Source organism: Sminthopsis crassicaudata, chromosome 2 (assembly GCF_048593235.1).
Source record: "Sminthopsis crassicaudata isolate SCR6 chromosome 2, ASM4859323v1, whole genome shotgun sequence".
In the NCBI taxonomy this organism is placed as follows: domain Eukaryota; kingdom Metazoa; phylum Chordata; class Mammalia; order Dasyuromorphia; family Dasyuridae; genus Sminthopsis; species Sminthopsis crassicaudata.
Genome location: NC_133618.1, coordinates 519663619 through 519681483, shown reverse-complemented (window position 1 = coordinate 519681483; position 17865 = coordinate 519663619). Strand labels below are relative to the sequence as shown.

Below are 17865 nucleotides of genomic sequence, written 5' to 3'. Positions count from 1 at the left end.
ACATGAGTCATTGGTCATACAAGCCTCTCCCTAGTTCTACATATAGCTTTCCAGCTCTGTTTCCTGTCCCTGTAGCTTTTATATTTTCTCATATTTCCTCTTGTGCATCCATATCCTCATGAATAAGAGGGAGAGATTAACTTGAATGCTTATTACTTGTGATCAGAAAGGAAGGTTGAATGGTTCTATAGGAAAAGCAAGAGATAACAGATGGACGGACTAGATGATGTAATGGCATTCGCACTACGTTAAAAGGTCTAGAAGAAGTCCTCCTGTACACTAAGGAGTTCTCTAGATTTGTTAAAGTACAAATTAGAAGAATACTACAGAAGATTAAGGCATGGATTGGCTGCTATCTGCTCCCATATCAGTGAGATCCCAAATCTACTGAAACATTGAAATAAATTTACTTTGATGTTCTAACCATACCCGCCTCCCATAGCCTTGTTGACAGTGATAGTAATTATATCTGAATAATTTACAACCGCCTCATCACCAAGGTGCTGAAGATTAGCACCGTTGATTCTTATATCTATTGCAGAAATTGTCTTTTTCAATATATATTATTTGACTCAGGCTTCTTTTATTGGGGCCTTTAGTTTGCTTCTATCCAGCTCTTCATTCCATGCTTTAAAACTCATAGACTAAATCTGGGGATTACCTTACATGGCTGATGTTCCTATATGTTCAGGATATATTCCCCCACCCACCCACCCACACACCTTCTCTTGGTTCTTTGACTCAAATCCCTTTAATCCATTGTCATATAATTGTTCATAAATCTTCTCATAACACTACCATATGACTAAGTATCTTCCATTTCCACTCACTATGCTAAGCTCCCCCTTTTTGCTCAGCCATTTTTTAGTCATGTCCAACTCTTTTGTAACCTCAGGGATTTCTTGGGGAAATATTGGACTGGTTTGCCATGTCTTTCTCCATTTTACAAATGAGGAAACTGAGATAAACAGGGTTAAGTGACTTGCCCTGAATCATACAGCTAGAAAGCATCTGAGGCCACATTTGAACTCATAAAGAGGAGTCTTCCTGACTCCAGATTTAGCGCTTCATCCACTTCACCACTTAGCTGCCATAAATATTCCCATAGTCCTTGATAAAATAGTTCTTGAATCACCTTCAAAAAAGCTATTCTGGACAGATCAAAATGAGGTGACCGTTTCTTTAGCTATTATTTCCTCTTGACTTAGGCTGGAAATGCATCCCACATATGCTTTCTTCTCACTTTCTCTCTCAAACAATGCACTAAACATTATCTTTTAACCTTCAAGCACACTTATCCTTGTCTTATTTTTATGATTTTCTTATTCAGTTGTCTGTTCCTCATTTTGCCTTCATCCATGTTAATGATCTTAGAATATAAGCTTGCAGCAGGACTTCCTGTGTATAGTGTCTGACATCTAGTGCAAAAAGTTAATGGGGATAATAGGAACAAATCTTGTGAGTTCAGTTTAACTCAATAAGCATTTATTAATCATTTACTAGTAATCTCTAGGCTTTGGGGAGACCAAGATGAAAAAAGAAAACTGTTTCTTCCTTTAGGGAGCTTACATTATCCCCGTCCTCCAGAGATTGACTGTCCACTCTATCCTATAAATTGTTGAATCAGGTAATAGATTATTAATTCATCTGTGGGAAACTCTTAATGTGGACATTTCCTCTACAGATGTAGATTAGAAAAATATCTGTAATTTATAGTCTTTGAGAGTTGTTTAAAGTATTAGTATTGAAATTCAAGTAGAGGCTAAGGCTTCTAAGGGACATATAAGGATCCTTGCAGGCTACATTGTTACTTTAAAAAAATCGCAAATTAACATGATCTATGTTCTGCTATGTATTTGTTTTATTAAATATTTTTCAATTATAGCAGGATTTGAATCCAGTTTTTTTTTTACCCAGTAGGCTGAACAGAATTCTATTCATGGTAGTAAACTACTTCTAAATTAAGATTACTGATTGAAAAAGCAAAGTTTAGAATAAAATGTATACATGCAGGTAAGCAATAATCTATATAATAGATGACAGTATATTATTATGAATAAGACAGGAAACCTTGCTTTCTATATTTATATAACTGCATTTATGAACAGCTTTAGGCTCCCAGTACAGTTCATAGAGGAGCTGCTAAAAAGTAACCAATTGCTTCCTTGCAATGACACATTTTTGCAATGGTTAGGAAAATTAGAAAGAGATAGCAGGATCACGAGGAGGTAATAGCTTTTCTGGTCCTCTAATATTATTCCTCTTCAGTGAGTGACTTGGTACATTCTCTTTAGGTGCAATAAAAAGGGAATATCTTTAAGAACACTTTATTCCTCTTTTCTAAGACTGTCATTTAAGGGTGCATTTTCTCTTATGCTTCCTGTCTTGCCTGCACCAACATCTCTGGCATCAGGATGTGGTCCTGACTTCTGACTTCTTTGAATATAAACTTGAATATAAAAATTCAGCAAAGAATTGGGATATGCCAGGAATATTTTCAGCTATTATTTTCCTTCCTTTTAAAATAACCTATTGGATGCCTTTTGTCTTAATATTACAATTATTTTCTAGCTCATCTCCAGGCTGAATGTTCCCTTATGACATTAAAAGATATTTAAGCAACAATATCATAGAGTAATTACATCTGATATTAACATTATCTTAATAGCCCTCTTCTTCTCTGCTATAGAGTGGGAAAGGATGGTATGTTTTATAATTAGTCTTTGATTTTTCATTTTGGCTTCCCTTTAGTGATCTTTCCATTTTTGTTGTAGTCGTTATTTGATTCTTTTTGTTGTTTTGTTTTGCATGTACCCATATAATTCTTCCCATATCTTTCTGAATTCCTCATTTTTTACTTCACACTGTGTAACCTATCATTATATTCATATACTATAATATTTTTAGTCATCTCCCAATCAATGGGCACCCACTTTGTTTCTCATTCTTTGCTTTCTACAGAGAATGCAATATAGCACTCTCTACATGACATATCTTTGTAACTGTCTTTGACTTTCTTGAGGTGTATGCCCATTAGTGGGACTATAGATCAAATGGTATGGACAGGTTAATCTTTCTATGCTAATGATTGTTCTTTACATGTATTGGTTATATGTCCAGAAAAAGGGAAGTGTTTTCCATGTGAACATTAAATATTCTAATATTCTCATTATTATATATATTGTACATATGTATAGATATATGAGTTGTATATATATGTACACACACACAGCTCATTTGCTGTACATGACTGAGCCATGTTGAACAGAGTCAAAGGTTTTGTGATAACCAAGTAAAAGCAACATAAGTGGGAAGCTTTGTTCATTAATCACTGAATTGATAATGAGCTACCTTTTATACTCCAGGGACTTTTTGGCACCTTCCTTTTCTCATCAGTCAATATATCATTTTCTCATAAATGTTTGGAGATTTGAGTGATAAAAGTTATGTATCTTGTGTAGAAAGCACCCTCCCATATAATTAATCTATATTTGGATAGCCTGTTGGTATTCTCATGTTTCTATAATAAATAAGTTCTATTTTCTGTGAAGAATGATGGGGATGGACTTGAACCAGAAGAGAATCTAGTAAAGTGCTTTGCTGGTTATTCATGCTCCTCTGTGGAGCATCTGAGTCGATAATTATGCATCTTATTTAGATCTTTTGCTTTCAAGTTTTTTAAGGAAACAAGTTTTTATCACCTCCTTGATGTAACTACTCTTCCCTGAAGTATACAAAGTCACTGTTTCAAATTGGGGCCAACTTGAACTTTTCTTGGGTAGGATCTCTTTTAATTATATAGATAAACCAGAATAGTGCACAGGACTTAGAGCCAAGCAGACCTGAGTTCAAATCCTCTCTCAGATCTATAATAGCTCTGAGCTTTGCAAGTCATTAACTTCTCTGTACTTTAGTTCCTTATCTAATAATAGCACCTACATCAAGGAGTTATGGTACAGCTAAGTATTGCAATAGAGTACTAGGCCAAGAGTCCGGAACACTTCCCTCAGGAAGACTTCTGTTTATGAATTCAAATCTGGCTTAAAACATTTACTAGCTGTGTATTTCTGGACAAGTCACTTAACCCAGTTTCCTCATTTGTAAAAGGAGCTAGTGAAGGAATTGGCAAACCACTCCAGTATCTTTACCAAGAAAACCAAAAATGGGATTATGAAAAGTTGGCAATGACTGAACAAAACATTGAGGAGTTGTAGTAAGGATTAAATGAATAAACATGTAAAATGCTTGCAAGCCTTAAAGTGCTATATAAATACTAGTTATTATTGTTGCTTTGTTGCTACTGTTGTTATTAAAGTGGCAAGAAAATTTCCATATCCTTTTTCAGTGTTCTCTCTCTCCTCTAATTTCTTTGCTTTTCTAAGTAATTGATTTTTAAAGTTGATGTTAGCTTTTTATTTTGGCCTTTCAATTGCTGTGACTCCTATCTTATCAGCTTTTGGCTTTCACTTAAAATTGTTGATTTTGAATCTCAAGAATTTCTGATATCCTTTTGTTTTCCAAATTCCATTCTGTGTATTTCTTTGTCATTGCTTTTAATTGGGTGATTTAATTTTCAGCTGCAAATATCAGTTGGATATTTATGTAATCTTTATTATGTCTTCAATGAAGTTTTATTAGACTCCTTTGAGACATTGTCCTTAGGAGCATTTCCAGATATCTCTCCCTTTCTTTCCAAGGGACTGAGCATTGTAATACCTACAGCTTATCCAATATCTGAAATATTATGGAAGAATGCATTGCTTCCTGATGGCTAGTATGAATGACACAGTCTTGATGTAATTGGCCTGCTATTCACATTTATACTGACAAGATTAAAAAGGATTTATCATAATTCCATTCTAAGTATACTCAATCCCTTTTAAAAGTCATTTGATATATCTGCATTATTTTTGTCATCTGTCTCATGTACCTAGAGGTGGTTCTTTTGGAGTATTTGTTAGGTGTAGACTTTCTTTTTTCTAAAATTATTTTTTTTTTCCTTTTGTGAGTTAGTATTTTTTCCTGCAATTAGATTTCCCTAATTTTGATGCAATTCTGCTCTTACTTATTTGTTCACTTATACTTCTTTCTTTACTTCCCCCCTCCCTTTTTTTTTTTTTTTCTTTTCATTTAAATAATTCTAGTTAAGGAACTAAACTTTTCATGAGACAGAAGTTAGAAGGGAATCCAGGTGTAAGCAATAGTCCATGCAAAAACTTGAAGAAAAAGAGGTAAAAAGAGGTACCATACATATGGTATCTTCATTGTAATTATACTAAAACATTTCTGGGATTTTCAATAATTCTATCTCCAAATCTGATGACTTTTTAAAAAAGTACTTATACTATATTTGAGAAGCTTGACTGGGATAGTAGGTGGCAGCATGAGTCAGAAAAAATTGAATTCAAATTCAGATGCTAGCTATGACCCAGGGCAAGTCAAATTTTTTATCTGTCTCAGTTTCCTCAACTGTAAAATGGAAATAATAGCAACTACCTAGCAGGGTTCATTGAATCATAAAATAAAATGATATTTATAAAGCACCTGAGTGCTTAATAAATGCTTTTTTCCCCAATTCTACCAACTACTTTCTTGATACATTCTCCTCCCTTGGTTTTTAGAGATGGTAATACCATACTTTGCCTTTTATTTCCCTCAGTATTTTTATATTGTCTTTCATTCCCTGACCTTTCAATGTGAGTCTTTCCCATATTATTCCCCTTTACTACCTTCCCTTTTCTTTCTACATCCTTTTATTTAAACCTCATCCAATTCTAGGTCTTCAATCATCAACTTCAGGCAGATAACTTTGAAATCTGTACCATTACTCCCAAACTCTCTGTAGAGTTCGTGTCCTCATATTTCAAATTTCCTGATGGCTATCTCCTAGAGAAGGGCTGATACCATTAGCCCCTCAGTCTGAACAGAGGACAGAAGGCTGGATCTAGGGTAAAAGGATCAGGATTTGAATCTTGTTTTTGTTAAATATAAACTATATTAGGACAGGAAAGTTAATTAACCTCTGTGTGCCTATTTTCTTATCTATAAAATGGATATGTTGATCTCAATGACCTCTAATTCTATGATCCAAAAATGAACATGTAATCTTTTTGCCAACATCTCTCTTTCCTCTTGATTTCTCTATTTCTGTTTGATAGACTACCCTCCTAGCTTTCCATATTTTAAACCTCCAAGTCCTCTTGGACTATCTACTTTTCTTGCCCTTTCCCCACTGACCAATCCAATTTGTTTCCAAGCTCTGTTGAATTGACCTTGGAAGCATCAATCCTCATTGGAATGTAAGCTTCTTACATATCAGGATGGTTTCATTTTTTGAATTGGTATTTCCAGTGCTTGGCACATATTAAGTACTTAATAAATACTTGTTGATTAATTGATCTACTCCCTTCACTGTTTCTGTTTCTTCCATCCACTTCCACAATGAATCCACTTCTTGCCTAGGCCACCAAGAGGTTCCTAACTAGTCTGTCTCTAGTTTCCCCTCTCTCTAATCTATCCAGATACCTCTGATCATATTCTATTGCTTACATCATAAAGTATAAATTTCTTATCTAAACATTCAAGACCCTCCTTGACTCTAGCCCACATTTTAATCCTAATTTCTCAGTTATATCCTTCATATACCCCATATTCCAATAAATTGCAAAATCATTTACAGCCCTCTTCTTGTTCTCTTCCACTCCTATGCCTTTGCTTATATTATTCCCAATTTCCAACAATTCTGTTCTCATCTCTACCAATTAAAATATTTTTCTTCCTTCAAGGATCACTTCACATGTCACTTCCATGATAATGTCTTATTTGATCTCAACAAGTGGAAGTGATCATTCCCTCTCTAAGTTTTTCACAACACTAAATCTTTCCTTTGCAATTAAGATATTCTCACAGATATGCAGAATTGTAAAGAACTTCAATGCAATCTGGTCCAACCAGAACTTGCAAAAAAAAATCCTATCTAAAATATATCCAACAAGTAGTCATCTAGCTTTCCTTGAAAATGTCCAGGAAAGGGAAGGGGAATATCCAGAACAGACAATTCCATTTGTGGATACTTCTAAGTGTAAGACAAGTGTTCCTTAATTCAATCTTAAATTTATCTTTTTGTAACTTCTAACTTATAGGTGCTTATATGTGTGTCTTTTTCTTTTTTCTAAACTCCAAATTCCTTGAAGGGAGGACTTTTGTTCTATTTCATCCTATAACCCTAGTAGCCATCACTTTACCTTACATGCAGTAGGTGCTTAGTAAATGCTTAGTTGCATTAGATGGATTGAATTTTAATTTTCAATAGTAGATATGGGACTTTTTTTTTTACTCTCTACTAGGTCAAAAAAAAAAGGTCAGAGCTTTAGGGATAATCTAGCAAGCTAAAATCAATGTGCTTTAGTCTTGAGCAGCTCTGAATATTAAATTTCATTAAATATTCTGGAAATAATTTAGGCGGACTGTGAGATTTAACACAGCAGATCATCATTCATTTATTTAGTCAGATCTAGCAGCTGCTTTCACATCATTTGCACAAAAAAAGAATAAAATGCCCAACTCTTAATGCTGTATATAGTATGAAATGCAAAAATAATTTGAAGTTTTAATAGGATACTGAATGTTGCCAACTATAAGAAAAAATTTGCATTTCAATATGTGTGGGCGCAGATTGTGTTATGGTGGCCAAAGGCAACCTTATTTTCCATATTCCATTGTTCTCATTCACAGCTCAGAGACACTACAACCCTGGGCATCCTTTCATGATGGTTGATGTTTAGGACTAGACCACTTCCAAATCCTGAATCCTCTGTATTGATCTCGGCAGTTGGTGGGGTGGATCCGTTCACTTTAGAGCTTTATTAACATTCAGTGTTAATTGTCTTTCACTTTTCCGTTCCTCAGCCTACCTGAAGGAGACTTCTGACGCCATCCCTAAAGCAGTCTGCTGCTACTGCAGCGTAGAAAGCCTTAATTTTGTTCTTGAGAAGCCAGGCCTGCTTCTTTGCCATGCTGCTGTTCATCTCCTTCACACACTCCTTGCGAGGTCCCTGTATGACACGAAAAATTGGTCGATCAAAAAATCGTAGCATTTCCCATCAAGTTGTGTTTGTTTTTTAAGGGACAGAAATAAGCAGTTGAGCCCTGCTAGGCTAAGGAAGGGGAGGACACCTCCCCACAGTCCACAAAAATTCAGCTTTTCTTCCCCAAAGTCACCAGTGTTGATATTCACATTCTAGCCAAGGAGTCTGGGGTTATTAGCATGTGATTAATTAACTGCAAAGATTCTGGGAGAAGTGGGAAGTGGGCAGGTGGTGATGAGCCTGAACTCATGCCAGGCTGTGATGAAAGTGCCTCAGGAGGAAGATGCCAGCAGTTCTTAGCTCAGCCTTCAGGGTCACTTTTAGGGATGGGGAGTCAATCAGAACCATGGCAACAAAGGGAAAGAAACAGATAGAACTTAGTGAGCAGATCAGAACCCTATGTGGTTCATACATCATTAGCTGTAAAAGACCTCAGAGGGTTGGACTTAGGCAACCCCCTCATTTTGCAAATGGGGAAACTGAGGCTCAGAGAAATTAGCTTAGTGAGTGCCAGAATAAGAGCGCCCGACTTCTCTTTACCACTCTAGGTTGCCACTGTTAGGTTTCTTTAATAAAAAGGAACAACAACTTTACCATGATTTTTATTAGCATAAGGAGTTCTCTATGACAATTTCTAGTCTTAGGGAGCTGCCTGGAGAATAAGTGACTTGTGTGACACAGCCAGTATGTTTCTGAGTCAGAATTTGAACCAGCTCTTCTAAACTCTTTTTCATCATTATGTGAATTTGCCCCATTCAGATAATTGTGGGAAGGAAGCAGTGAAAAAGAGATCTTTAATTTTATCACTTTCCTTATGTGGAAACTTCCATCACTAATGCAGATAGGCAAACCAACCACCCAAAGTGTAATTTTAGAGAGCTTTCTGGGAAACTGAATAATTAAATAGATTGCTTGCAATCTTCCAGCTAGAGTGCCTTTGGGCCATCTTGATCAGGATGTTCTACAGGCATATTCCATAGGCAACCACAGTTGAGTCCCAGAGATAACTCAAATTTAACATGTCCAAAACAGAACTCATTATTTTCCCCACAAATTCTCCCCTTCATCCAAACTTCTCTATTCTATCAAAGACATCATCATTTTTCCCCAAAGGTGTAATCCCAGGTTTTCAATTTCAGTGTCACCCTCAGCTCCTAAATCTCACTCACCTCGAGTATCTAATCGAATGACAAACTATCTTCACAAAATCTTTTGTATTGGTCCCCTTCTCCCTATTTACATAACATATCTCCATTCATGCAGCCATTATTCTGGTTCAGGTCCTCATCACCTTTCACCTGGCTAAGGTAATAAATAGCTTTCTAATTAGTCTTCCTACCTTAATTTTTTCTTCCCTCCAATCCATCCTCCATCTCAATTGCCTCAATTCATTTTCCTAAAGAGCAGGTCTCCTCATATCATTTCTTCCTATTCAATAAATTCCAGTGACTCTTATTTTGCCTCCAGGATCAAATATAAAGTCCTCTGTTGGGCATTTAAAGCTGGCCATGCCCTGGCCTCTTGCTACCTTTTCAACCTTATACTTTACTCCCCTCTACACAATCTACAATCTAGGCACATTGGCCAATATGTTGTTGCTGGCACCTGACTCTCTATTTCCCACCTCCACATCTTTGCACTGGCTGTATCCCAGCCTTTCCCTCTTCACTTTCATCTCTTAGTTTCCTTGCCTTCATTCTGGACTCAATAAAAACCTCATTTTCTGCTGGAGATCTTTTTCAGTTGTCCAAGCTGCTAGAGCTTTCCCCTCTACCTTGATTTTCTATCCATCTACTCTGTATATACATATGTTGTCTTCTCCCATTAGAATAACAGCTTCCTGAAGGCAGATAGGCCTTTTTTTTTTTTTTACTTTTAGTATCTCCAGTATATTAAACTCAGTGTCTGGAATATATTTTTGTTGTTGCTCAGTCCTTTCAGTCACATCTGACTTCACAACCCCATTTGGGGTTTTCTTGGCAAAAACACTGGAGTGGTTTGCCAATTTTTTTACCCTGAGTAGTTAATAAGTGTTTGTTGATCATGTGACACAGAGGCCATCTCTCAAATTCAACTCAACTTAAATAGAAATGAGCCCCTACAGAAGCATATTGACTTAGAAAACAATAATGTTAACCTTGTGTCCCATTTTAATTTCTTTTTTAAAGCATTTCCCAATTATATTTTAATTTGATTTAGGTACAATTTGACATGTTGCATCTAATTATTACCTCAGATGATATTTTGGCTCCTTTCTCCTTCCATTTCAGCTCAATTCAATAAGTATTTTTGGGAGGGATCTCCCAAACTAGTATTCATCTAGTCCAACCTTCTAATTTATAATTTTAGGAAATTGAGGGTTCACTAACTTGACCAAGTCACGCAGGTAGTAAATGGGAGAGGCAAGATTTAAACATCAGGCCATCTGAATGCACTTTCCATGTTACCCATGGTGTCTGGTACAGTAGAAATCAAGCATGAAAGATGGCCCTTTTTCTTAAGTAGTTCCTCAATGTAGCTGGAGTACTAGACTTACTTATAAACTTGGTAAGAAGCATTCTTTGGAGGGATTTAATTTTTCCATCACTCTGAGAAGTGACTTGAGAATATACTAAGAAGGGGGGATGGGCTGGGGTAGATATCAGGAGGTTGGGATTGTAGCCCTGGTTCTGATACTAGCTAGCCATGAGATCTTGGGCATATCTTGATCTCTCTGAGCAGTTGTAAAAGAAAGGAGATGGACTCCTAAGCCACTTTTTGGTGGTTACCATTTATGAAAATCTAGTGAAGTCTGTGGATCTCTTCTCAAAATAATATTTTTAAATGCATAATATAACATACTTAGGATTACAAAGAAAATCAATTACATCAAAATAGTTATCAATTTTTTTTTAAGAAAACAAGTTCACAGACTCAAGGTTAAGAATCTCTGTACTAAATGATCTCTAAAGTCCCTCTCAGCTCTAAAATTCTATCTAATATAGGATATGACTTGTCTCTCTCTCTGACTTACCAGGTAGTACAAAGCAAAGAACGGAAATTCAGTGGAGGGTGCCCAACACAGAGAAGAGGCATAGGATAGAGAAATCATTGCCAGGTCCTGGAAGGATGTACCTTAGCATCAACCTATGAATTGCACTACTATGACTGTGAACCCCTGGGAAACTGGCACTTATTTAAATAAATACAGTCTAACGTATATCTATTAGTATTACAAAAATCCAAATTAAACATTAACTGTGACAGTGAGATTTACTTTAGTGCCTGGGTTTGCCATATTGTAAAGTCATAAAAATATTTCAAGCAGAATCTCTCTTTGCTGAAAGTTATTATACTATCATTGTTGCACACATATTAATGTGGAAGCAAAGCTGCCATACAGCTGCCATGGGGAAAAAAAAACCCAATAATAAAAAAAGAAAGACATGCAGGGACAGAGTCCTCTAGCTTCTCACTGTGAGTCAGATCACAGAAGTGGATTTTATCACCCAATTAAAATACTTCTATAGCCAACTTCATGAATTTAAAAATGAACTCAGCATTTCAATAGATAAAACTATGGGTTGGTGGGTTGGGTTTTTTCTTTTTAAAAGAAACATCAAATATGACAACATTGGTTTGAAGAAAGTGTGAAAAGTTTGCAATTATTTATTTTACAGAACAAATGATAATAAGGTGATGAGGGAATCACTGTCTTTGAATAGAGGAAAGGTTACTGTGTGAAGAGGACAATGAATAAATGTTCTCCTACTAAAGATAAAAGAAAAGAAGTGGGTCTAAATTATGGCAGGAAGCATTAAGGCTAAATGCAATGCTATGGTAGAAAATACTGTGTTCTGTTCAAATTACACATATTTATGTGGGTATACACAATATACATAAACATGCATACATAGGAGCAAATCTAAAAAACAGATATGTTTATTGTAGATCTCAATCAGAAAATTAAAACAAATTCCCTTCTTTTCTTTTGGAACCAGAAAAGGAAAATAAAAAAACAGAAAAACTTGTTTTATTAATCTAAGCTAATCCAATTCAAAAAAATTTAAGTGTTTAGATAGTGTGTAGAACCAGTGTGATATAAAATTTAGATAAGAGAGTTTGCCTACCCCATGAAACTTAGTAGGGGTTTTTGGTATTTATAGAAATACATTCTGTATCTAATATATACACATACACATACACACATTTAACATGAGCTCTATAGACATATCATATGAATACATGTGCATGTACATATGATTCACATGTATATTCTGTAAGCATATATATAAAGAGATATAAATCATCTGCCAATATATTCATATATATATACATATATATATGGTGTTTGTAAATAGTTTCCTAATTTATTTTTCCATCTCAAATATCTCCCCATTTTATATAGCCACCAAGATGATTCTGGTAATAATCTAGTATGAACAGTGAATATCGATTTATTGAGAATAAAAATAGGGTATGGATGGAGCGAAAAATTGTCAACTGAGTAATGAAATCATTGAATGTATGTATATGTATGTAGAATACATATAGTGCATATATGTATAATTGTGTATATATTCATATAAGATTGGAAGGTTAAAGATCTAGAACTGAAAAGGACTTCTGACCTTATCTAGTCCAATTCCTTAATTCATCTAGATGAAGAAATAGAGGCTCACAGAGGGTAAGTGATTTATTCATAGACACAAAGGATTGAAATCATATGTGTATGCATATTTGTTAATACAAGTACATTAGTTAGCTATATATATGTAGACATATATACATGTATATGTAGGTATGCATAATACAGAGGGAAATAAAAATATTAAATGAGTGCCTATTATCCATGAAGTTTATTCGGGGGATTTAGTTTATAAATAAATTCATTCTATGTCATACATATTTGTATATAAATGTATACATATATACACCAAAATTCTATTATGTATGTGCATATATATGTGTGTGTACATACATATATATATATATTCAGTCTCTTAGTAAGCTGAGAATGAACACTCATATAGGGAGGAAGAGAGTCAAGAAAGAATAATGTCATGAAATGTCAGTGTTGTGGAGATTGGAGACTAGCATCTTGGGATGTTCAGAGGGATCTGAATTTCCCCTTCGCTCTGAGGCTCTGAGTTTTTAAGGAGACACATTCTGTCTGTGAGAGCATAGATTTTGAGGAAGAAGCACTGACGAGTGTGATCATTTAAGAACATAGTCTACAATGTTTAAAGTTACAGATAGACCAAGGAGGATGAAAATTGTGAAAAATGACTTGAAATTTGACAATTAAAAGAGAGAGAGGAAGAAAGGAGGGGGAGAAAGAGGAAGGGAGGGAGGAGAGAGGGAAGAGGAAGGAAAAAAGAGAGGGAAGAAGAAAGGAAGGGAGGAGGAAAAGAAAAGAGAGACAGGGAGAGAGAAGAAGGAAAGGACAGAAGGAGGGAGAGAGAGAAGGAGAGAGAGAGAGAGAGAGAGAGAGAGAGAGAGAGAGAGAGAGAGAGAGAGAGAGAGAGAGAGAGAGAGAGAGCAAGCACCAGGGTCAGGACTAGAGACAGAAGATAGTTGTGAGGGGGATAATATATTGGAGAATATGGGAGGGGAGATAGTATCACTTGTTCTGTGACAACTTCTGAACTGTGTCAGGGAGGAAGGTCTCAAAATGATGTCTTGGATTTATTTCAAAATTATGTTTTCTAACTTCAAGTGGACCTCCAGTGCTTTATGCATTCTCTTATTGAATCCCTATAATCTTCTCACTTGATAGTTATACCAAACTTGTTCCTCTTTCTTTAAGCCCCTTAATTCTATTGCCTCACTTTCTGCAGATTTCCCAACTCTCCTAAAAAGATTAAAATTTTTTGACTTGAGTTCATTCAATTCTCTTCCTCTACATTTAAAAAAAAAAAAACCTCTTATTTTTAAAACCTTTTTCCCCCTTCTTTCTTATATAAAATAATGAAGTGGTCCCTTTTCTTGCTAGTTTTAACCTGATCTCATCTTCTCTTATTATCTGCAGGACCCTGATTTTTTTAATCACCCCTACTCCCTCTGCTTTGCCCCTCTTTACTCCCAATGACTCACTCTGTTTTGGTTATAGGACTTATCTTAAAAGAACATAGAACAATCCAATTCCCTTTTCTGCAGATAGTCTCACTTGAGAAATTGTCTCTTCTTTCTCCTTGGTTTAACTGCCAAGTTTCTACAAAGAATTGTCTTTATTCACTGTCTTCTCTTCCTTTTTACCCACTGACTACTCAAATCTTTTCAGTCTGACTCTGACATTTTACTGATATTTTTATTTACAAACTGATAACAGCTTCCCTGATTGTCTTTTTTTTTACCTCTTTGATTGCTCCTTTAATGTATGCTTTATAGTTCTTATTCTTTCTATTGACCCCCCCCAAATGTGAACGTTCCCTAAAATTCTGTCCATTCCTCTTTTCAATTTCAACCAACCAATTAAGTGTTTATCAGGCACATAGCAAGTACCAGGAACTATGCTGGACGCCAAGGATAAAAAGATTAAAAAAATAATAATAATAATCTGTGTTCTCATAGAGCTTATTTTCTCTAAAGGCAGGCACTATGGACTTAAATCAGTGTTGTGGAGATTGGAGACTAGCATCTTGGGATGTTCAGAGGGATCTGAATTTCCCCTTCGCTCTGAGGCCTGGGAGTTTTTAAGGAGACACATTCTGTCTGTGAGAGCATAGATTTTGAGGAAGAAGCACTGATGAGTGTGATCATGAATCAAGCAGTGGCAAAAGATGACATATACCCTGGCATCTCCAGGACTTATATACCAAGATGAGAAAGTCAGCAGCATGGGGGCAGCAAGTGAAAAGAGAGCTGAAGTTGCCAGGGAAGGGAGAGACAGAGGTGGTATTTTGTGCCCGGCAGGTATCTTGGAACAGAGAATTGAGATTTAATTTGCTAGTTATGATGGCCTCTTTAAAAACTGAGCAATGTTCCAAAAGGTCAGCTCTTGCTCACATTCTCCTCCCTTTGCTTGACCAGTAGCAGTTACCATAATGTATTTTATTCACTTGTTTTAATATTAGACATTTCCTGTATAGTGATTTTTGCCTTAAATATGAATAAGCCAGAGTTTAGTTAGAAATATTCAAATTTTAAATTAGGGTAGACAGCCAAACTTTTGTCTGAATTTTAGGAATTTATCGTGACTGGGAGATCTGAACTATTGTCAATGTATTAGTAAGTTTTTTGTTTGATATAAAAAGGGGGACCACACAAATCTGAGACCCTGAGGACCATTATATTGTCTCTATGCTAAAGATGAACTCACTATTTTAACAGTGTCCAGCTAATTAAATCTCCAGTCTCCAATGTGGAAAAGGAAGAAGTCAGAGTGGAAGCAGGTGAAACTTGGAGGAAATTCAGCTTTGTTCCTTCCAGAAGAACAGAGGGAGCAGAAAAGATAAAATGCCTTCTGCACAACTACCCACTATTATTGCAAAGTACATATATAAAGAATAACAACAAAATAAATACAAGGTCATTGGAGAAGGTGTTGGTAACAGTTCGAATATAAAGAAAGACTTTGTATAGATGATGATTCTAGATGTGCATCTTGAAATAAATAAAGGATTATGAGGTATGACTATGGGAGGAGTTCATTCCAGTCATGGGGGATAGTTAATGCAAAGAGACCATTGATTTGATTAGGAATAATGAATGATAGAAGCTAAAAAGAGAGTTGGGATCAAGAGAGAGGAAGAGAAGGAGAAAGAAAGGGAGAGGGAGAAGAAAGGAGAGAATGGTGGAGGACTTTAAAAGTTCAACAAGAGAGTTTATATTTTACCCTAAAAGCAATAGCAGGCTTGTTGAGTAGGCTAGTGATATGGTAAGATCTACACTAAAAGAAAACCACTTTGGCAGCTACATGGTGAATGGATTGGATTAGGGAGAGATTTGAGGCAGAAAGACCAAATAGGAAACCATTGCAATAGTGACAATTTTCACTCTAATAATTTCAGTTACCACCTATATGCAAATGATTCCCAAATCTACAACACAACCTTGTTTGCCCCCTTAAATTTCAGTCTAGCATTTTCAAGTGCCTATTGTATATCTCCACCTGAATATGCATGTTATCCCACCAGCATAACTGAAACTGGAACAGATACTCGTTTAAATTAATCTTTCCCCTCAGAATCCGACCTTCTTAACTTCCCTGTTTCTTTTAAAAGCATCACCATACTTTAGTGTCATCCAGGCTGAAACTTCCTGCAACCCTCCCAATATCTTTCATCTCCCTCCCTTTCTCTTTACACATCCTACCACTAGTTTAAACACCAATTCCTTCTCAATTATGCTATTGCAGAACCTTCTAGTTGACCTGTTTGCTTTTAATATTGCCTTCTCCAGTCCATCCTCTACTTCAGGGGTGGGGAAACTTTTTCTGCCAAGGGCCATTTGGATATTTATAACATCATTCACAGACTGTACAAAATTTTCAACTTAAAAACTCAAGCCGGGGGCTGTTATACCTAGCTTTCAGCTCATCACTGCCTGTAGTTGCCTTGGCAGGCCAGAACAAATGATTTCACAGGTCTTATATTGCTTGTGGGCAAGACATTCCCCACCCCTGCTTTATACTTGGTTACCAAAATAATCTCCCTAAGGTATAATTTTAATCATATTGTGCTCTGGCTCAAAAAATCTTTACTGATTCCTACTTATCTCTAAGAATAAATATTAGAGATGTCTGGGACTTAAAGATGAATGAGGCTTAAAGCTCTCCACAAGCTGGCACCAACTTGTCTTTCAAGACTTATTTTATATCTCTGTTTCACATGCTCCCAATGTTCGTGCCAAATTGACGTCCTAGATGGACGCCAAACTTGACGTTCCATTGTCCACCATTGTGCTTTCTAACATGACTAGAATGTGTTCCCTTTTCTTCTCTATCTCTTAAAAATCCTCTGGTTTCTTTTAGACTTAGACCTGGTACCAATCCCAATCTTTTCATATTTCTGGTTTTTGCTGCTCTCTTCCTTATTTTTTCTAGCCTGATTTCTTGCCACAACCTAATCTTTAGATTCGAGGCATTTTTTTTCCTTTTGGATCTCCACTAATTTACACACTGCTTTGCATTTAACAGATATTTAATGAATGTTTATTGAATTGAATTGGAGCATAACTAATGAGGACTGGTAAAAATGTATTTGTCTAAAGACTTAAAAAATCTTATGGGGGCAGGTTAATTGGAAAAGTAAGGGAAACCAGAAAAGTTAGATATATTTGTCAATGCAAATTCTATGGATAGTCACAGATATAACATGAAGAAAAATCAATAGAGAGGAATAGTAAGTAATGCTATACGAGGAGGCAGCCAGCAATGAAACTCATGACCTTATATGTCTATAGTCAATTATATAAAGTATGGATAACAAGGTGATTAAAGATTCTAAAGGAGGGGAACAAATTCATATAAGAATCACTGAGTTGTAGTGGAATGGGAATTAGGATTAGAGGATGTATATGGAAGAGTAAAAAGAAAGAGGGTGCTCCTATGGTTTCATTTATTTAGGGGTGAGATATATAAACATATTCCTTCCTCCAAACCACCCCAGACATACTACAGAGTTAAGAAAACCAGATTAAAATATAATTGGGAAATATTTCATAAGATAAATTAAAATGTAATGAAATACAGATAGTATTACATTTTAAAGCCAAGTCAATATATGATGTGAAGAGATCCTTATGTACAGCTTAATGGCCCATTCACTTCTCTCTGAGTTAGGGATTTGATTTGATT

The 17865-nt window shown here is 35.7% G+C and overlaps 1 protein-coding gene across 6 annotated transcripts in view; it reads right to left on the bottom strand.

The window, feature by feature from the left end:
• Positions 1 to 17865, bottom strand: part of SLC12A1 (solute carrier family 12 member 1) — a 124192-nt gene that overhangs the window by 41411 nt on the left and 64916 nt on the right. For all 6 annotated transcript variants that reach the window (XM_074294424.1, XM_074294429.1, XM_074294430.1 and 3 more), the window contains exon 18: positions 7914 to 8054. In XM_074294424.1, the coding sequence (XP_074150525.1) occupies positions 7914 to 8054 (141 nt within the window). The remainder of the gene's footprint in view (positions 1 to 7913; positions 8055 to 17865) is intronic.